The sequence below is a fragment of the Triticum aestivum genome, chromosome 7D, assembly GCF_018294505.1.
Source record: "Triticum aestivum cultivar Chinese Spring chromosome 7D, IWGSC CS RefSeq v2.1, whole genome shotgun sequence".
NCBI classification, from domain to species: Eukaryota; Viridiplantae; Streptophyta; class Magnoliopsida; order Poales; family Poaceae; genus Triticum; species Triticum aestivum.
Genome location: NC_057814.1, coordinates 55102481 through 55123266, shown reverse-complemented (window position 1 = coordinate 55123266; position 20786 = coordinate 55102481). Strand labels below are relative to the sequence as shown.

General features: G+C 49.0%; 3 protein-coding genes across 3 annotated transcripts; all 3 read right to left on the bottom strand.

Annotated features, from left to right (window-relative positions):
* Positions 1–3076: 3076 nt before the first annotated feature.
* Positions 3077–3436, bottom strand: LOC123170771 (early nodulin-93-like; the record flags this gene model as incomplete). Its single annotated transcript, XM_044588537.1, has 2 exons — positions 3077–3262; positions 3365–3436. Coding segments are annotated over 2 exons (258 nt in total), but the record flags the coding sequence as incomplete, so codon positions are not given.
* An 8164-nt stretch (positions 3437–11600) lies between these two features.
* On the bottom strand, positions 11601–12586 carry LOC123166788 (early nodulin-93). The gene is made up of 3 exons (XM_044584588.1): positions 12311–12586; positions 12106–12167; positions 11601–12016 (listed from the first exon to the last, which is right to left on the bottom strand). Exons 1-3 carry the CDS (start codon positions 12372–12374, stop codon positions 11831–11833), a joined length of 312 nt encoding a protein of 103 aa, XP_044440523.1. The 5' UTR covers positions 12375–12586; the 3' UTR covers positions 11601–11830.
* A 4244-nt stretch (positions 12587–16830) lies between these two features.
* LOC123166789 (early nodulin-93) lies at positions 16831–17742 on the bottom strand. Its single transcript, XM_044584589.1, has 3 exons — positions 17556–17742; positions 17363–17424; positions 16831–17260 (listed from the first exon to the last, which is right to left on the bottom strand). Exons 1-3 carry the CDS (start codon positions 17617–17619, stop codon positions 17075–17077), a joined length of 312 nt encoding a protein of 103 aa, XP_044440524.1. The 5' UTR covers positions 17620–17742; the 3' UTR covers positions 16831–17074.
* Between the last annotated feature and the right edge of the window lie 3044 nt (positions 17743–20786).

Below are 20786 nucleotides of genomic sequence, written 5' to 3'. Positions count from 1 at the left end.
TGCCACATGTCAAATGATAACCACAAACAAGAACATGCAAAATGGGCGATGGCAGGTGAACCTAAGTTGGACAAACGCAAGTTATAATTAGTTCAAGATTACTGGCTGGATACATGATGATTACTTGATCAGATACGCAGAGAAGAGCAGTACACCACATCACTCACTCTCTGCATGCCTCGCCTGATCTCGGATAAGTGCTGAACATTATACTAACTAGTCGTCAACCCGTGCACCTGGCTAGCAATTTAAAGACTACAAAATTTAGTATTAGAGAATCATAAGCAGTCACTAAATTGTTTCGTGGTGATACACTCTAATAATACTTATTTAATTTTTACCATTGTTTTTCTTGATTAGTTATATCCCTATTTACATTGATTTTAATATTGTTATTCCAAAGGCTCTGACGTAACTCAACATATTTTCATGAATATGTATACAAATCTACTTGATCTTTTTTCTTGAGGTTGCGTCAATTAATTTGATTGGAGGGAGTATTTAATTGCTTTTTTAATGGACATACACACTTGCATGAATGTTTGGAGCATGTTTCACTCGTATCTAACTTTGATATATAGCTATATTTAGGCCAAGTGTTCCTTGTCACCAAATGTGGCTAAGGCTAACAGAAGCCCTGACATGTCAATGTATGGACATTAAAGTGTAGAAAGTAGCCGTTGCTATGGTTTAAATCATATATATCTCCCAGTTGATGCCCTTCATTATTTCAAATATATGTATTTTCTTTTATTTCTAGCATTTATGTGCATATGAAATCTAAGACATGGTAATGTCGTATATATATGCATGTGATTCGATCATTACATAATCCAGATATATGTGTGCCTTGTATAATCCAGATATATATGTGCCTTGTATATGATTATCCCTGCCATTTTCAAACCCTAGAATATATCAGTATTTTTTATCAGAGGCGTCAGGCACCTGAATATATCATAATACCAACAATGATCACTTATGTACCTTGATCGGAGGTGCCGGACACGTCGTGACATCCAACATGTAAAATTGCTGGGACATTGGGGCGACCACCATCTAAAATTCATGTCTGAGAATTTTTTAGACTTGTGCTTTATTTTTTTTAGGTGAGTCTTGGTCCTAAACCAATAATTCTAGGGAGACACGTTTACGATGGTATACAAAATTGTAAGCTTTTAGGACTCGACCCCAACTGAACTTCACGGTGCTTGCTTGATCCTAATAATGGTAGAATTTAGATCTTCAGGTCATTTTTATGTGTTTTAATAGGTCAACCTGGGGGTTTGTATGATGCCTCCCATTAGTAACAGATTATAATATACTATAAACCTCAAAGCGATTCCGAAACACATTTTAATGTCCAATAAAATAGTAAATGCTGTTAGTAATAACTGATGAGGGGCCTCATAATACTAATATTACCGAAATATATATTCGGAAATTAAATATGGCCATAAAATTAAATTCAAGTTCGAAGAATCTCTTACCACATCATTAGGTCGGGACATAATTAACTTCAGCTCCCTTCACTTCCAACAAATAATTAAATTAAGTGAAGGGATGAAAAACAACGTATATATACTGCTATTGTCTTTCTTCAAACTTAACATATCTAGCAACGGATAAAGGACATAGTAATAGCCATGTGCCAAATGGGAAGCACACCCCGAGCACGAGGTCGATAAGACCCGTGTGCCGGTGGCCACGTGCGCGGCATGCGCACTTAGCTTACCAAAAATTGTCAATCGACTTAGTAATAGCCATATTAATTAACTAAATGTAATACACAATGTGAACAGTGGCAAAAGGCAAAGTGAGAGGAGGCAATCAAGACAGATTCATTTTGTTCGTCTGCAATGGTGCGGTTTCTCGTTCTTAGTGCACTTACGTGAAGAAAACAATCAGTTAACATGCTCATGCGTACAGTTGTAACCAAATTTTACAGAACCCGACCATAAACAATTGCATCCACTTATTGCATCCGTGCATGTAATTCACGCGATTAAGCAATCAGACCATACCTGAAGGTTCGTTCCATCAAGCAATAGATGCTGGATTCAAACTTGATTTTCCCATGGTGGTAGCACGCAGGAGAACATAAAGCGGAAGGTCATCCATCACAGAATGCAACTCAACAATCAGAGAAGGCGTGGCGCCGTCAGTCTCGACTGGTAGGTGCACGAATATTGAAGGGAAGGAGACGGCCGCGGCCATGTACAGGAGTCGACGTCGATGTTTTTTTTTTTTCCTTTTTATTATATCCGCAGTCAAGGTTGGGTAGAGGCATTACGATGTGCTATAACCGAATCGTGGAAGATTTTTCTTCCCATCCGTGATGTGGGATAATTTTCTCTTTTTTTATCTATCGATGTAGTTTTTATGGCTGGAGGCTTCCTTTGTTTTTTTTTTCCACCAAAGATCGAATCTATACCTGAAAGGAGAGGAACGTGGTGATGGCCTTTTTTAGGAAACCTGTTCATGGTCCTGTTTTTTTTTATCTATCGATGGAGCTTTTATGGGTGGAGCTTCCTTTGTTTTTTGTTTACCAAAGATTGAATCATACGTGAAAGGAGAGGAACGTGGTGATGACCCCTTTTTTTAGTAAACGTGCTCATAGTCCTGTTTTTTTTACAACTGTGCTGACGGTCCTGTTTCTTCTGAAATATGGTCTCTTTTTTTGAGGGAAATGCCATCATGGCGGTTTATATTGAGATATGTCTCTTATAATAACGGTGTTTAATTTTCTTGTGAGATCGCGACTCTTATAACGTTTTTGTTAAGGAAAATATTGATTTTTCTTCTGATGTTAACTATGTGCAAGTTGGGTCATGTTTACGTCCAGATTGGTTATTTTTTTGTCACGGGTGTAACGGAAATTGAAGGGTCAAGATAAATCTATAACATAGATCGGATGATTGAGAATGACCAACGCACTTTTAATGATGTGGATTAACGTGGAGCTTCGTATGATGCCTTCAATTAGTAAATATAAGATAAGATGTATAAGATAAGATGGGCTGGCGCACGCAGCTTATTGCGCACTACTAAAGTACTAATGGATCTATTAGTCTAATTAGTGGAAGGAGATGTTCTTGAGGTGCTCCGGCGCGTCCTGGAAGGAGTGCTTCCTGGCCATGGAGAGGATGGTCTTGTCGGCGACGATGAAGTAGGCCATCCCGGCGACGGTGGAGATGATGAGCGCCTGCCCGGTTGGGTTGAGGTGCGCCCTCGCCCACGGCAGCATCCTCACGCTCGCCAGCTGCAGAGAAAGGCACGGAGGAAGAAGACAGTGAGATGCATGATTGTTAGATCTTGGGGATGCTTGCAAGATAGCGGTGCCGGCTGAGAAACGTGTACTTACGGTGGGGACTGCGGTTGCAACGGTGGCGACGGCGGCGGCCTTGGCTCCCGCAATGGCTGCCTCTGCAGTTACGAATCAACAATGGCATGCATGTTACCGACTGGCTGCCTCTGCAGTTACGAATCAACAATGGCGCCGCCCCTGCCTCGTTGGTCGTATATAAAACCATCTCACGTGCACTGCACTCCACTACAACGGGATAAGAGGAGGCATCGATCGATCGGGGTTGGCAGAGAAGGGAGCGTGCGTGGGATAAGAGCATCTCTAGCGGATCCTTTAAAATCGCAAACTGCAAAACTGAGATACGAGTTGAAAAAAGTGCGCTTCAAAGATTTATTTTAGCTGCGGCCGAATAGATACTGTAAAACAAACTGTAAAACTGGAATAAAGAGCTCCTTCCTTCAGTCCGGCCGCTGCCGCCCCTTCCCCCAGCCGGCCGCGCCGGCCACGCCGGTCGCGTCCAACCCCGTCGGCCGCGCCCCATCGCTCGCAGGCCAAGACGCGTCGCACGTCGGCCGCGCCCCGTCGCCCGTCGGCCGCACCCCGCCCCTGTCGGCCGCGCCCCATCACCGCGCCGGCCGCGCCCAACCTCGCCGGCCATGCCCCGTCGCCTCCGTCGTCCGCGCCCAGCCTTGCCGGCCACGCCCCGCCGCCTACGCAGTCCGCGCCTTACTCTATTGCCAGCCGAGTCGTGCCCTTTTGCCTGCCGCGTCGGGAGGATTCCGGCGGCTAGGCTGAGGTCATGGGAGGCCACGGCTATGTCGAGCTCGTCCAATTCGAACCGGCGGCAACTGATTGCGGCGCCTAGAGGCCTTTTCCGGTGTGCGGTGATGAATTCCGGCGAGTTTAGGGCGGATTCCGGCAAACTCCGCGGCGACGTGATTGTTTCGACGAGGTTTGACCGGTATACGGGCCCCCTAGATTCGGCTTTCCAACCTCCAAAGATAAGGGTTTCAGGTGTGCATTTGCGGGTGGCCCTTAAAATTTTTACGGGTTGAACCACTTTTACAGTTTCTGTTCTGGACACTTTTTTCGCCCAAAACTGTAAAACGCAAAATTTTTACGGGTTTGACCACTTATGCGGGGTCTACTAGAGATGCTCTAACACTAGACTAGGAGGAGCATGTGCGTGAGAGGAGTGCGGTGTGCCCTCCGTTTTGGCGCTCCCAATTTTCCGCCAACTCCGCGAGAGTTTGCCACTTTCGTCGGCGTCGTTCCCTGCTGAGAAACTACCCGAGGTAGGTTTGCACCTTTCGTCATTTCGCCAATTTGCTCATCTGTCCACGGACGCCGATGTCGGAGACCCCATCCAATGCTCCTTGCATACATTTTAAACATCTTTTTAACAAACCGAATTAAATTCATGCAAACATAATGGATGCCATACAAATCGGAAAATAAGATAAAACTAGTCTACGGCCGGCGGCGGCGGATATCCATTCCGACGATATGGATACCCTTGACTAGTCTACTGCCGACCACGCCTTCATAGTTGTCCCTATGTCCGGCAACCGTGAGCCCCGGAGGTAGATGCTTCAACGCAAAGGGCGGCTCGCTTTCCCATCGCTCATCGGAGTGGAACTGTCGGCTGATGCTTCAGCCAGAGGGGGAGGGTCCCTACACTGCAAGGACCAGAGTTGGTTTTTGGGTAGGGGGACATGGTGGCCTGCCACAGGGCAAGACACCGGTTGCGTACGGCGGTGTCGCCTCGGCGGTGGCCTTCATGGAACCCAAGCAGCTGCAACCTCCCGTGTTCTACTTCTCCTCGATGATGGCGGCAGGCGCTGGCGTGCTGGCCACCACCTGGTCGATGTCCGTGCAGCCGGCTTCTCTTTCTCTGCATCCAGGGCGCGGACGCAGACACAGGAGGGGTGGTACGACACGACGTCGTCCACAACAACCACGATGCCCGGGTCGACCTGGGGAACTTGTCACTCCTCACCTCGTCACCGGTAATGTTCAAGAAGGAAATGGGGAGTGGAGGTGTGTTGTTGTTATTCTCCGGAGTCTGGCATCATTTAAATAGTGGGCAGACACGAGAAGCCAACCGGCATTGTGTTTAATGCCGACCGGCTCGCGGACGTACGAGTGGTCGAAGTATATTTCTCGGCACATATGCGGGTTTCTTGGAGGAAAGCGGGCAGTTTGCAGTCGCTTGGATGCGGCGAGGATGCATGTTCCCTCTCCTTCCTGTGAAGGAGGAGCCGGCCTTGCCCCGGCACAACCATGTCGTCCAAATCATACGCCGCGTGAAGGAGGAGCCGGCCTCGCCCCCACACCATCATGGCGTCCAGATCGAACGACGGGTCAAGGAAGAGCCGTCGTCCCCACCATGAGGCCAGTACGGCCGCATGGATGCGCCATCGTTCCGCTGCACCGCCACCGCCTCGCCGTCAAGGAGATTGCCGCCCACGATCAAGAAGGCGCGGGGCCGCCTCCTCCACTACCTCGAAGGAGGCTGTTACGGCGGTCCCTCGGCCTCGAGGGTCGTCGTCTCTGAGGCGGAGTGCACGGCTCGACGGTAGGAGAGGTACGACCGGCGCAATGCCGGTCGCTGCTCCACGTTCGCGAAGAGCGATGTGGCACCAAACTAGGTCCACAACAACCCTGATCTCGCCACGACTTGGGCACTCGACCGCTTCATGACCACTGGGAGACAGCCGCCGCCGTCTTGACGGCGAGCTCGCCAAGATCGGCGAGGAGTGGTTGCTTAGCTACTCATCCACCAACGCTGGTCCGCCAGGGCTCTGAAGGCCACATCGATAGTGGCCGTGAGGGCACTCCGTGCGGCGCAGCAGGAGGTGGAGCGGCTCCTCCGCGAGCGGCAGGCAGCCGCCGGACAAGGCTGTCGCGGCCCTCCGGTGTCGTTGCACCGCTGGAGGAATCACGACGACGATGCAACTTCTTGAGCTTGCGTTGGTTTTCCCTTGAAGAGGAAAGGGTGATGCAGCAAAGTAGAGATAAGTATTTCCCTCAGTTAGAGAACCAAGGTATCTATCCAGTAGGAGGTACAAGCAAGTCCCTAATCTATGCACCTGCACAAACAATCAAACACTTGCACCCAACGTGATAAAGGGATTGTCAATATCCCTTCTCGGTCAATTGCAAAGGTGAGATGTGATAGAGATAGGTATAAAAGATTGCTAAAAAGTAAAAGTAAATAAAATTGCAGCAATGTATTTTTGGTATTTTTTGTTTATAGATCTGAAAATATATGATGGAAAATAGACCCGAGGGCCATATGTTTCACTAGAGGCTTCTCTCATGAAGGTAAATAATAGAGTGGGTAAACAAATTACTGTCGAGCAATTGATAGAAAAGCGCAAAGTTATGACGATATCCAAGGCAATGATTATGCATATAGGCATCACGTCCGTGTCAAATAGACCGAAACAATTCTGCATCTACTACTATTACTCCACACATCGACCGCTATCCAGCATGCATCTAGAGTATTAAGTTCATAAAGAACGGAGTAACGCCTTAAGTAAGATGACATAATGTAGAGGGATAAACTCAAACAATATGATGAAAACCCCATCATTTTATACTTGATGGCAACAATACAATACGTGTCTCGCTACCCCTACTTTGTCACTGGGTGAGGACACCGCAAGATTGAACCCAAAACTAAGCACCTCTCCCATTGCAAGAAATACCAATCTAGTTGGCCAAACCAAAACGATAATTCAAAATGAAATATAAATATATCAAATCATGCATATAAGAATTCAAAGAAGATTCAAATAATATTCATAGATAATCCGATAATAAATCCACAATTCATTGGATCTCGAGAAACACACCGCAAAAGAAGATTACATCGGATAGACTCCAAGAACATCGAGTAGAACATGGTATTGAGAATCAAAGAGAGAGAAGAAGCCATCTAGCTACTTGCTATGGACCCGTAGGTCTGAGGTAAACTACTCACGCTTCATCGGAAGGGTAATAGGGTTGATGTAGATGCCCTCCGTGATTGAATCTCCCTCACGTAGATCGCCAGAAAAGGCCCCAAGATGAGATCTCACGGGAACAGAAGGTTGCGGTGGTGGAAAAGTATTTTTGTGGCTTTTACTGAGGGTTTGGTAATATATATTTATAGGCCAAGGAAGGAGGTCGGTGGACTCCCGAGGGGGCCACAAGCCAGGGGGCGTGCCCCTACGGCTTGTCGTCGCCTCGTTGTGTTGGGTTATGCAGTAATTTCAAAAAAAATCCTACGCACACGCAAGATCATGGTGATGCATAGCAACGAGAGGGGAGAGTGTTGTCCACGTACCCTCATAGACCGAAAGCGGAAGCGTTATGACAACGCGGTTGATGTAGTCGTACGTCTTCACGATCGACCGATCCTAGTACCGAACGTACAGCACCTCCGCGATCTGCACACGTTCAGCTCAGTGACGTCCCACGAACTCACGATCCAGTAGAGCTTCGAGGCTGAGCTTCGTCAGCACAACAGCATGATAACGGTGATGATGAAGCTACCGGCGTAGGGCTTCGCCTAAGCACTACGACGATATGACCGAGGTGGATTATGGTGGAGGGCGGCACCGCACACGGCTAAGAGATCAATGATCAACTTGTGTGTCTGTGGGGTGCCCCCTCTCCTGCATATAAAGGAGTGGAGGAGGGGGAGGGCCGGCCCTCTACTATGGCGCGCCTTGGGGAGTCCTACTCCCACCGGGAGTAGGATTCCCCCCCTTCCAAGTAGTAGGAGTAGGAGAGAAGGAAGGGGAAGAGAGAAGAGAAGGAAGGAGGGGGCGCCACCCCTCCCCCTAGTCCAATTCGGACTAGGCCTTGGGGGGCGCGCGGCCTGCCCTAGGCAACCCCTCTCTCTCTCCCCTAAAGCCCAATAAGGCCCATATACTCCCCGGCGAATTCCCGTAACTCTCGGGTACTCCGATAAATACCCGAACCACTCAGAACCTTTCCGATGTCCGAATATAGCCTTCCAATATATCGATCTTTACGTCTCAAACATTTCGAGACTCCTCGTCATGTCTCTGATCTCATCTGGGACTCCGAACAACCTTCGGTACATCAAAACACATAAACTCATAATACCGATCGTCACCGAACGTTAAGCGCGCGGACCCTACGGGTTCGAGAACTATGTAGACATGACCGAGACTCATCTCTGGTCAATAACCAACAGCGAAACCTGGATGCTCATATTGGCTCCTACATATTTTACGAGGATCTTTATCGGCCAAACCGCATAACAACATACGTTGTTCCCTTTGTCATCGGTATGTTACTTGCCCGAGATTCGATCGTCGGTATCTCAATACCTAGTTCAATCTCGTTACCGGCAAGTCTCTTTACTCATTCCGTAATGCATCATCCCGCAACTAACTCATTAGTTACATTGCTCGCAAGGCTTATAGTGATGTGCATTACTGAGAGGGCCCAAAGATACCTCTCCGATACTCGGAGTGACAAATCCTAATCTCGATCTATGCCAACCCAACAAACGCCTTCGGAGACACCTGTAGAGCATCTTTATAATCACCCAGTTACGTTGTGACGTTTGATAGCACACAAGGTGTTCCTCCGGTATTCGGGAGTTGCATAATCTCATAGTCATAGGAACATGTATAAGTCATGAAGAAAGCAATAGCAACATACTAAACGATCAAGTGCTAAGCTAACGGAATGGGTCAAGTCAATCACATCATTCTCTAATGATGTGATCCCGTTATTAATCAAATGACAACTCATGTCTATGGCTAGGAAATTTAACCATCTTTGATTCAACGAGCTAGTCAAGTAGAGGCATACTAGTGACACTCTGTTTGTCTATGTATTCACACATGTACTAAGTTTCCGGTTAATACAATTCTAGCATGAATAATAAACATTTATCATGATATAAGGAAATATAAATAATAACTTTATTATTGCCTCTAGGGCATATTTCCTTCACGTTGGTCTTGTGACTTCATCTCCAAATCTTGTAGGTGTCTCTTCTGGTCCAAGAAAAATCATCGCGAAAGTTTTATTCCGTTTGGACTCCGTTTGATATTCCTTTTCTCCGAAACTCAAAAACATGGGAAAAACAGAAACTGGCACTGGGCTCTAGGTTAATAGGTTAGTTCCAAAAATAATATAAAATAGCATATTAATGCATATAAAACATCCAAAACAGATAATATAATAGCATGGAACAATCAAAAATTATAGATACGTTGGAGACGTATCAGACGACAAGACGACGTCACTGACAGAGACAGCGGTGCGGCAGGGCAGGGCGGCCACGCGCATGAGGTGGTCGTCCGGTATAGGGTTTTGGTGTTTTTGCTAAACGGTCGAAATATCGACCTTTTATGTAAACTATGTCCGAACTTCAATGAAATCCACTCGGTTTTATCGAATCTTGTCCAATTAGTTCGAACTGTTACTAAAATGTATGCCCGCGTCCATGTCCGCAGACTGGTCACCCCTATCCGCGGACGGATGCGGGAGGAAATTTGCGAGGTTCCCGTTGGAGGTGCCCTAAGAGCAACACCAACTCGTCGACCCAAACAGACGCGCGCTTTGTCCATTTTTTATCCGTTTGGGTCGACGCGTGGACGCCGGTGTCTGGTTTTTCATTTGGGGTCTGCCCATGCATCCAACGCTGGCCCGACTCACATTTTTGAATGCTGACTTAAAATAAACAATCACGTTCAAACATAAACATAAATAATGCATTAAAACCAGTCAGCCGCCACCCAAAGTCTACATTTACATTAAACATAAAATTAAAAAAGTCCGCGCCACCACGCACGGTGCCCTAGGCATCCGAAGGAACGCCGGTCAGGTCGACCAACTGGGGCGCCGGGCCAGCCCACGGGAATGCCACCTCCCAGGCCCGGCCACGTCGCCCTGCTGCGCTGGCTCGGCGCTCCTCCTCCTCCTTCTATCTGCGCTCCTCCTCCTTCTCGCTCTTCCTCTGCATCAGCCGCTCGCCTTGCGCACGCTCCTCCGTCAGCGCGCTGCCTCCAATGCTCTAGGTACGCGGCCGCTGCGTCCATGGCACCACCGGCACTGGGATGCGCTGCGGATCGAAATGCCAGTTGTGCGGCAGCGTGACATCCAACTATGGCAATGGCTGCCTGTACAGCTAGTGCCAGCGTGCTTGGTGCACCGGAATGTGCAGGCGCTGCTTCGCGGGACGGGCAGGCGTGGCGGCGAAGGAGGAACCGCGTAAGAGGAGGATGCGCCGGGGGCGAACTTCCCCTTGCTCTTGCCGGAGCCGCTGAAGAAACGCATGCCTAAGGTTTGGTGGTCGCCGGCGAGGGAGCACGCGGGTGGATGGGGGGGGGGGGGGGTAGATGTGGACAGGCAGTGGAAGTGGATGAGTCCCCTCTCCCCCCTGGCGCACTCGTGGATTAAAAAGGCAGGCCGCCGTAGCTTCTAGCCGCTGACGCGTGGGCCCTTGGTGAATACGACTTGGTAGTTGGCTGGCCGACATGTGGGGCCGCGGCGGACATCGAGGGGACGCGCGGCGCGTCCACACCGACACATTTCAATTCTAAATTTAGGCCTGAAATGGGTCGACGAGGATACGAAGCGGACGCATTTTGAGTTTGAGCCGACGCATTGGGCCTGCGTTTTTGTCCGCGGCAATCCAAACAGATATGGACAGACGAAATGAGTTGCCCCTAACACTACTTTCTACCCGGACAAAGAAGATTCCATGAAACATTTCTTGTCGTATGCACAAATCCTTATTCTAGAGCGTGGGGGTGGTGTGCATGATCCCTGCTTCAGGCACAATAGGGATTTGTCGCTCTCTCCTTTGTTGAAATGCATGAGTGCTATGAGGTTTTTTTTTCTTTATAAAAACTTTCCTAATTTGCGGCGGCATCTATTAAACCTTATCAAAAGATTTAACAAGTGAGGTGGCATGATCCCGATGTGCACCCCAAAACAGGGGAGGAACGGGGGGTCAAAGGCCCTGTTTGGATACTCTAACACAGTTAGAGTTAGAGTTATATTCTAACCCACTCTAACTCAAATAAGCACCTCTTCACGGGGATAGTTGGGTTAGATGGAACTAACCCACTTTAACCCTACCTGTTTGGATACTTTTGGGATTTAAGCCCCCAACTAACCCAAACTAGTTGTAACCCATGATCCAAACAGGGCCAAAGAATGCAGAGTTACTTTTGTCTTATGCATGCTCGGACATTGCCACATGTCAAATGATAACCACACACAAGAAAATGTACTAAGTGGCAGGTGAATCTGAGTTGTACAAATGCAAGTTATTATTAGTTCAAGATTACTGGCTGGATACATGATGATTACTTGATCAGACAAGTCCTTGCACGCAGAGAAGAGCAGTACACCACACCACTGACTGTCTGCAAGCCTCGGGTAAGTGCTGAACGTTACACACCATCTTTCAGCAGACACGTACGGGCTGGCGCACACAGCTTATCGCGCACTGCTAATGGATCTGTTATTACAGTCTAATTAGTGGAAGGAGGTGTTCTTGAGGTGCTCTGGCGCGTCGTCGAAGGAGTGCTTCCTGGCCATGGAGAGGATGGTCTTGTCGGCGACGATGAAGTAGGCCATCCCGGCGACGGTGGAGATGATGAGCGCCTGCCCGGTTGGGTTGAGGTGCGCCCTCGCCCACGGCAGCATCCTCACGCTCGCCAGCTGCAGAGAAAGGCACGGAGGAAGAAGACAGTGAGATGCATGATTGTTAGATCTTGGGGATGTTTGCAAGGTGAGAAACGTGTACTTACGGTGGGGATTGCGGCGGCGACGGTGGCGACGGCCGCGGCCTTGGCTCCCGCCATGGCGGCCTCTGCAGTTTCGAATCGACGTAGGGATGTTAATGACGACCAAGTTTCAGCACAGACCGTACAGAAAGCTACAATGTACTTGAACAGAGTGCCAAGAGCATTGCCGGCATGGTGAACCGGCGGGCCAGCATATCGTTTTGGTTACCTCTGGAGGAGCGCTTGGCGGCGGCGAGCCTCTGGTCGAGGTAGGCAGGGGTCACCGTCGACATCTTCGCGGGAGAGAGCTCGGTGGCACGAGAACCCAAGGAAGTGAATTACTAGTAGCTAGCAGTGAAGTGTGTGAGGCAAGATGAGTAGTGGTGTGTGAGATGGGATGGGGCAGAGCTGGGTGCTCCGGCCGGATTTATAGGCTACGAGAAACAGCGAAACCGGCGTGCGGAGAGGAATGCTAGCTGATACGGTGGGGAGCGAGACCGTGGTTTTCAGACGAGCGGCGGGCGGGCGGGATGGCCGGCGACGCGGCAGAGCACAGATGGTCCGCATATAAAAACCATCCCACGTGACTCGCCTCTCATACTTTTTGATGACCACTGCACCGCAACTGGATAAAAATGAGGCATGGAGCGATCAGGGTTGGCAGGGAGCGTGCTCCTGCGTAGGATAACACGTAGGGGCATGTGCGTGAGTGTGCCCTCCGTTTTGTTGGAGATCTGTGTGGGCGCTCCCTGTTTTCATCCAACCCGGCAGCAGTCCAATTCCGCGACTGGTTCGCTGCAAATCCTTTGTTGATCAACTTTTTCTTAACCGCGCTCGTATATACAAGCATACAGTCAAAGTCACCCTGGCCGCCTTGTAATCGACGGAAACGACTCCTCTCACTGAACACGCATAGCTGTAAATCCTTAATTTATCATGACTTGAACCCTAGTGGGCTGAGAATACCTCTATCCTCCTAACCATTCAACCACATGTTGGTTCGTCTTCGTTCATCACCTTGGTTGCGGGGAAATATAAAGTCAATCACCCATTCAAATAACGTTAAGGTTTTCACTAGCTAGCTACGTCACCGCTCGCACACAACCACCGTACATCTCCCATCTTCGCGAATCCCGATCCCGGCCAAGGTCATGGCTACGAAATATACTGAACAAATGCCATGAGGGGGCAAAAGATGCGGCTACCGAATAAAACCAACAGGATACCGTTCAAAATTCTCAAAGGAACTTTAAATCTCAATTTAAATTTATTTTAGCTAGGTAAACTATGCGTTATACTCATTTTAGGGCATCTCCAATATCAACCCTCAAACCGCCCGCACATATTCAAACTACGCGGTTCGGGCGTGTTTTGCCATTCAATGCGTGTACCGGTCTGCTGACCGATCCGGAGGCACTTTTTCCTGCAAATTGGAAGCAAGTGGGAGGTGGGTTGCGGGAGTCCGGACAGTAGCCACGTAGGACTCCGAACCCCCGGCCACTAAACCCGTCTCTCCTCCCGGTCACATTTTCTTCCAAGCCGCCCCTTCTCCCCCTTGCTTCCTCCTTCTCCGACATTGTCACTATACCTCTCCGGCCGCCACACAGGCATTGCCAGACGTACGCAATCAGCACCGACGCGCCCCCTCACCTTTTACGACGGCGCCGTCCACCCAGGACCCGTCTGTAGCTAGGTACACTCCCCCTCCCCCCCTGTCGACGATGTCCATGGCTGACACCATGCCTGGCAGGTGTTCGGTCAAATGTAATTGAGCTTATTTTCGAATGGCATGTCGTGACCACAAAGAATGGTGGGGGTACTCGACCATGGAGGATGAGTTGTTGTGCGATGCGTGCTTGGCCATATCCATGGAGTTCGTAGGCTTGAGCAGAAGAGGGATCTTCTGGCAGCGCGTGCATGATTCGTTTCACGCGCGAAAGCACATTGCGCTCTATGACATGCACATCATCCATGATCTCAATGTGAAGTCGTTATCGTATCGATGGTATGCCGTCCAGACTACCAAGTTTTGTTACACGGTTACTCGGCCTGGAGGCAATGTGGCCATTGGACACGGCAGCGAAGGACATCGTAAAGTTTTGCTTCCTCCTGCTCAACTTGTTGATTGAATCATTCGCTCACTCAATGTTTCTCTACACATTGTCCCGTAAGCATTGCCATGATGTACCACAGGATAGAGGACGGCCTTTTTATGTACATACACTGTTGGATGAAGCTAAAGCGGCAGTATGTGTGACGACATGATCCATTCATGAAAAGCTTGTTGAACATCCGGTTAAGCTCGTTAAATTTGGCTATTGTTTTAATAGACTTATTTGCATGCTATGTATAGATGACTTGCGCTATTTTCTATCCGAACTTTGATGAATTCCGTCGGGTTTGTGAAAAACCGTCTTGAAATGTATGTGGCTCCCGCATCCGTGTCCACGGACTGGTTCCTCTGTCTCGGGACGGACGCGGGAGAAAATTTGCGGGTCAACATTGAAAATGCCCTTAATTAGGAATACACTAACATTGCAGTGGTTGTCTTTGCGCACCTTAGCGAACGTGAGACCTTCGCGTTCAATGCTTAGAGCATCTACAACCGGATCCTTTATATTGGCTTTGTATCATACCCTTTATATGGGCTGGCGGATGGGTTCAAGAAATAACAACCCAACCGGCCCCCTCAAATGGGCCCCATACATCCGGGCCGACCGACACCCATCATATCTAGCCCATATCTGGAACGGTTATGGGGAGGCTCTGACACGTCCGCCATGTCGGATCCGACAAATAAGACCCACCACAAAATTTCATCAAATCACCTCGGCCTAGGTAGACCTGCCATTTTTGTCTCCTCTTTTCTCCCTCGTCCACGACATCCCTTCCCTAGCTTCATAGTCACCCTAGCTTTGCCATCGTTATGACCCCACAGTGTCGGCATAACCATCACCACCACAAAACTCCTTCATACCATTCTCGCCACCGCAGTACGTCCCGCTCCTCCCGTCATACACCTTTGCCCTCTATGTGTTCAATAATGTCTAAGCAGTTTTTTTGGATTCTTTTATAGGAAAAACAATGGATTTGTCAGTCTCGTAGGATGAGGAGTATACAGACCATGAGGTTGATGAATTCAGTCAAAAAGAGTTCATTGGTTCATCAAAATCGGACTACGAACATGTCGAGTTGATGATGAAGTCAACATCCAGGAGGAAATGGAGATGGAAGTGGAGCACATTCCGAACTTCGAAGGTTTGATCAAAGGGAAGATAGTTCTAAACTGGGATAGGGTTGCTGGCGCACGATTGCTCTATTAAGGGCATCTTCAAGGTGGACCCTCAAACCTTCACTATATGTCCAGACCGCAGTGTCCAGACCACTTTCGACATCCAACGAGGACCTGTATATGTCCGCTTAGCAGTCCGGGCGTACGGATTCTGGTATCCAAAAAAGCACATTTCACTGATTAAAAAAATGGTTTCACTCATTAAAGATATATCTCAAAAACTAATTTCACTTCGTATTTACAAAAATATATTGAAACGGATTTCACTCAGTAGAAATATCAGTTTCAAACATTGAAGTAAGCAGTTTCACACCAAAAAGTTATATTTCACTTGTTTTAAAAAGCTGGTATCACTCATTTGTTTTGAAAAATTGATTTCACTCAACTGAAATACTATATTTCACTTATTTTAGAAAATTGATTACACTCATTACATAATATATATTTCACTCATTTCACTAGTTTCAAAAAAAAAACACATTACAGTCACTCAATTGAAAAAACAATTTCACACTAATATATTTCATATATCAGAGAAATACAAGTTTCATATATTTTTAATAATCAATTCCGGGTAATGAAACAACCAAATTCACATATTTGAAATAACCTGTTTCACAGATGTTCACGCAGCGGAATAAGCAACTTGACAAACACACTAAAAAATCACATATTAAAACATGTTTGAAATAATCCATTTCACATATTTTTACACACTGGAATAAGAAAGTTGATAAACACACAAAATTATGTTTCATATATTAAAAAAATACCAGTTTCATATATTTGGAAAGTACTAGTTTCATATATTTGAAATAATCGATTTCACACAATGAAACATTCAATTTCACATATTTGAAATCTCACATTTCATAGTTTTCTTGTACAATGTATTTGAACGAATCAATTTCACACAAACTGGTTTCAACAACTTAAGAAAACTATATTCAGAAACGTGGTTTCAATCGTTTCAATTATTTTGAAAATTGAAATTTGAAATGAGTGAAATTAATATTTTGATATGATTGAAATAGTAAAAATTAAACTAGTTTAAATATATTCAAGATTGGTCTTATTCTGAAGATTTTATGTTCAGGAATTTGAATATATGAAAAAATTAAATAATAGAGCATCACTGTAAAAATATTGGCCATCTAAAAATGTAAACAAAAATAAAATGCATGGATTTGTTTGGGAGAGGGAGAGGGAAGAGACATTGCATGCATACATACATCCCACTGCAAAACCTATTAATCTGACACTGATTTGACTATATACAAAAGATTAACTGCCACAAATACACTCTTATACATTGGATGTGGGCCACCACAGCACGAATCACGAGCAAAATGGCCAGTCGATGCTTCACCGGTAGCTACCTTAACCGGTAAAAAAGACTTTGCGATGATAACCACAAACAAGAAAATGTAAGATGGGCGATGGTGGGTAAACCTGAGTTGTACAAATGCAAGTTATTATTAATTCAAGATCACTGGCTGGATACATGATGATTACTTGATCAGATAAGTGCTAATTGCACGCAGAGAAGACCAGTACACTACACCACTCACTGTCTGCAAGCCTAGCCTGATCTCAGATAATTGCTGAACATTATACTAGTGCTAGTATCCTTCAGCAGACACGTGCAGGCCGGCATGCAGTTTATTGCACACTGCTACTAATGGGTCTATTACAGTCTAATTAGTGGAAGGAGGTGTTCTTGAGGTGCTCCGGCGCGTCCTCGTAGGAGTGCTTCCTGGCCATTGATACGATGGTCTTGTCGGCGACGATGAAGTAGGCCATCCCGGCGACGGTGGAGATGATGAGCGCCTGCCCGGTGGGGTTGAGGTGCGCCCTCGCCCACGGCAGCATCCTCACGCTCGCCAGCTGCAGAGAAAGGCACGGAGGAAGAAGACGGTGAGATGCATGATTGTTGGATCTTGGGGATGCTTGCAAGATAGCGGTGCCGGCTGAGAAACGTGTACTTACGGTGGGGACTGCGGTTGCAACGGTGGCGACGGCGGCCGCCTTGGCTCCCGCAATGGCTGCCTCTGCAGTTACGTATCAACAATGGCGTGCATGTTACCGACTAGCAAGTTTCAGCACAGACAGTACACAAAGCTGCAATGTGCCCTGAACCGTCCTGGAGGACCGGCGGGGCATGATATCGTTTGTTGGTTACCTCTGGAGCAGCGCTTGGCGGCGGCGAGCCTTTGGTCGAGGTGGGCTCGGGTTACGGTACACATCTTCGCAGGAGCAGAGCTTGGTGGCGCGAGATCGCAAGGAAATGAACCGGTAGTACAGTGAAGTGTCAGCAGCAGTGTGAGTTAGGTGAGATGGATAGGAAATGTGCTCTGTCCGGATTTTTATAGGTCGCAGGAAACCGGTGACCAGTCTGCGCGCAAGAAGACGATACAGTGGGAAGAGACCGTGGTTTTGCGTGGTTCAGGCGAGCTAGCGATACCGGCGGGCGGGCGTGGTCGGCGCTGCGGCAGAGCACAGGTGGCGCCGCCCTGCCTCGTTGGTCATGTAAAAACCATCTCACGTGCACTGCACTCCACTGCAACTGGATAAGAGGAGGCAACTCTGCGTAGGATAACACTACACTAGCAGCATGTGCGCGAGTTGAGCGCAGTGTGCCCTCCGTTTTGGCGCTCCCGGTTTTCCGCCAACCCGGCCGCGTCGATCCGGCAAACTCCATGAGCGGTTCGGTACTTTCGCCGGCGTCGTTCCCTGCCGCGAAACTACTAGTGGCAGTGGTAGTACTATTATACCATTTCTATCCGATTCTTTATAAATAAAAATGCGATGTTAGAGCATCTACAGCCACAAATCCGTTCTCTCAAAACGCACGTGGACGCGACCGGGGGCGTCTGTAACTGGTCACGCCTTAAATTAGTCACTCTATATCCGAGTCTCTCATATTTCGACTCCTAAATCCATACAAAGTATGCAAAAGAAATCCTACGTACTATCCTAGCTAATCTTCGTCGTCGGAGATATCCACGATGACGGTGCCGGGCTCCTGCTCACCCTCCTTCTGCTCGACCTCATCCATGTAGGCGAGCATCTCCGCCTCCTCCACGGCCTCCATCTCCTGTCGTCGACGGCGTCTGGCCTCCGCAACAGACTCCAAGCGGAGGGAATCGAGGATGTCCTGTTGCTCCGCCTGCAGACCCACGTCGCCAGCGTCCGCCACATCCTCCTCCTCCTCCTCCGGCTCATTCTCATCCTCATCAACCTCCTTCTCCTGAACCTCCTCCTCCTCCTCCTCCGGCTCATTCTCATTCTCATCCTCATCAACCTCCTTCTCTTGAACCTCCTCCTCCTCCTCCGGCTCATTCTCATCCTCATCAACCTCCTCCTCCTGAACCTCCTCCTCCTCGTCCTCCTCCTCCGGGTCCAACTCCTCCTCCGGATCCACTGCATCTGGAGGTATCCCCGCGGCTATCCGGGCTTCGCGCCTTGCCCGGATCTGCTTAAGGATTTCGAGCCGGCGCTCCGACGTTAGAAATGGCTCGCTCCTCACCCGGCGGCATGGGGGCATGGCTACTAGGCGGACGAGGGGAGTGGAAAGTGGCAGCGGCAGCGGACAGGCGGATGAAAATGTGGATGGTAGGGTTTGGGTGCCGCCAGTCGACTTAAATAGCCGGACTAGGCACTACGCGGCCCGCCGGAGCAGCGCCACGCGGCGGCATCGGTCCGATGGAGGAGACGAGCTTCGGACTGTCGGGTTTCCGGGCGTTTCCGCGTGGGACCCCACCGTCAGTCCGACGTGGCGGGCGCGCCCGGGCGCCCCCGTATCCGCCCCATATTTTGGCTGGATATGAGGGGTGCCGGTCATCCCGGGCGTTTGAGGCCCGTTTAAGGAGCACGTCTGGTTCGAAAAATCGTGACCGAACAGTGACTGGGCGCCCGGCTATAGATGCTCTTAGGTCATCTACAGTTTGCGTCTCAAACTATCTCTCATACACCCGCGGACGCGCCCGGTCAATGACTGAATATAAGAGAGAAGGAAAAATGTGACCCCCTCATATCAATCCCTATACGTCCCGCCTGTCAGCGAACCGTCATATCCATCTCAAATGTAGGGAGGATATGAGGGCTCACGGACGCGTCCGGTCTCAGACCGCCACGTAGGACACGACCCCACCCTGTACCACCTTTTCTCTTTATTTATTCATTCTTTCGTTCTCTTTCTTCATATAGGAAGAAAATGAAAAGTGGGGTTGTACGGACGGACAAATAGGGGGCTCAAAACGGACACGCCTGGTCACTGACCGGGCGCATCTGCGGGCGTTTAAGGAGTCATATTTGCTATGTCCGACTGTAGATGCTCTTACTCCTCTAACCGGCATCTAGCCGATCCCCAATCCGCAGTAAGGGAGTATAATTTTTACTCCATCCCTAAATTTCTCCCTGTATTTACTCCGTTTAGAGGCGGCCGAGTATAATTTTTCTTCACGCAAATGCCTCCTCGTGGCCGGCCAATGACTTACGTGAAGCTCCCACGGCCTCGCCGGTGACCTCGGGGCTCGTCGGCGACCCCTGCACGTACTACTACTGGTACGACCACTAAATGTTGCTGCTGCTGCGCGTTGCTACTGCTCGCCCCTGCCGGTGTGTGCTGCTGCTGCTCGCTGCTACGTACTGCTGCTGCTATTGCTCGCCCCTGCTCCGCCGCCAGTGCATGTTGCTACTGCTCCGGGCCAGCCGAGCCCCTCTGAATTAGTTGACGGCTTTGATGACTCGACGGTGAATATTAGGGAAAGGAGAGCGAGAGGAAGAGGGGGCAGCCCTCGGCCCGATCATCCAATTCGCTCCGACGATCCGCCGCCGCTCCGTGCTGCTACTGGTACTGCTGCTGCTCGTCGCTGCTCCGCCGCATGTGCATGCTCGCCACTTCTCCGCCGCCGGTGCATGCTACTACTGCTCCACCGCTGCTGTGTGCTGCTACTGCTACTGCTCCGCCGCCGATGCATGCTGCTGCTCACCGCAGCTCCGTCGCCGGTGCATGCTGGTACTGCTTCGCCGCCACTGCGTGCTGCTACTGCTCAGCTGCCGGTACATGCGCCGCCGCCGCCGCTGCTACTCGCTGCCACCGGGGCATGCGCTGCTGCTGCTCCTCCTCCCAGTTGCGTGCCTTTGTTGCTGCTGCTCGCCGCCGGCGTGGTCACCATGGTTGCCACTCGCCACGGAGGTGCATATATAGCAAGTGTTCGACAAAATGTATGAGCCACTAAGGTTTACTCCAAGATTTACTTCTCTATTTTTTAAGGGATCGATTAGAAATGCCCTTAGGTTTGCTCCTTTCACTACAACACGGTTGAGAAACAAAGGCATTTTCTAGAAGGCATTAAAAAAGTGCCTTAGATTACCTCTCTTTAAAGGCGTTTTGACCTCGTTAGCAGGC

Bases quoted from the DNA above. Each gene is read 5' to 3' on its own strand.
- LOC123166788 (XM_044584588.1), bottom strand. From the start codon at position 12,374: ATGTCGACGGTGACCCCTGCCTACCTCGACCAGAGGCTCGCCGCCGCC. The intron at 12,168-12,310 runs GTAACCAAAACG...TCGAAACTGCAG, and splicing joins CGCCAAGCGCTCCTCCAGAG to AGGCCGCCATGGCGGGAGCC. The intron at 12,017-12,105 runs GTAAGTACACGT...CTTTCTCTGCAG, and splicing joins TCGCCGCCGCAATCCCCACC to CTGGCGAGCGTGAGGATGCT.
- LOC123166789 (XM_044584589.1), bottom strand. From the start codon at position 17,619: ATGTGTACCGTAACCCGAGCCCACCTCGACCAAAGGCTCGCCGCCGCC. The intron at 17,425-17,555 runs GTAACCAACAAA...ACGTAACTGCAG, and splicing joins CGCCAAGCGCTGCTCCAGAG to AGGCAGCCATTGCGGGAGCC. The intron at 17,261-17,362 runs GTAAGTACACGT...CTTTCTCTGCAG, and splicing joins TTGCAACCGCAGTCCCCACC to CTGGCGAGCGTGAGGATGCT.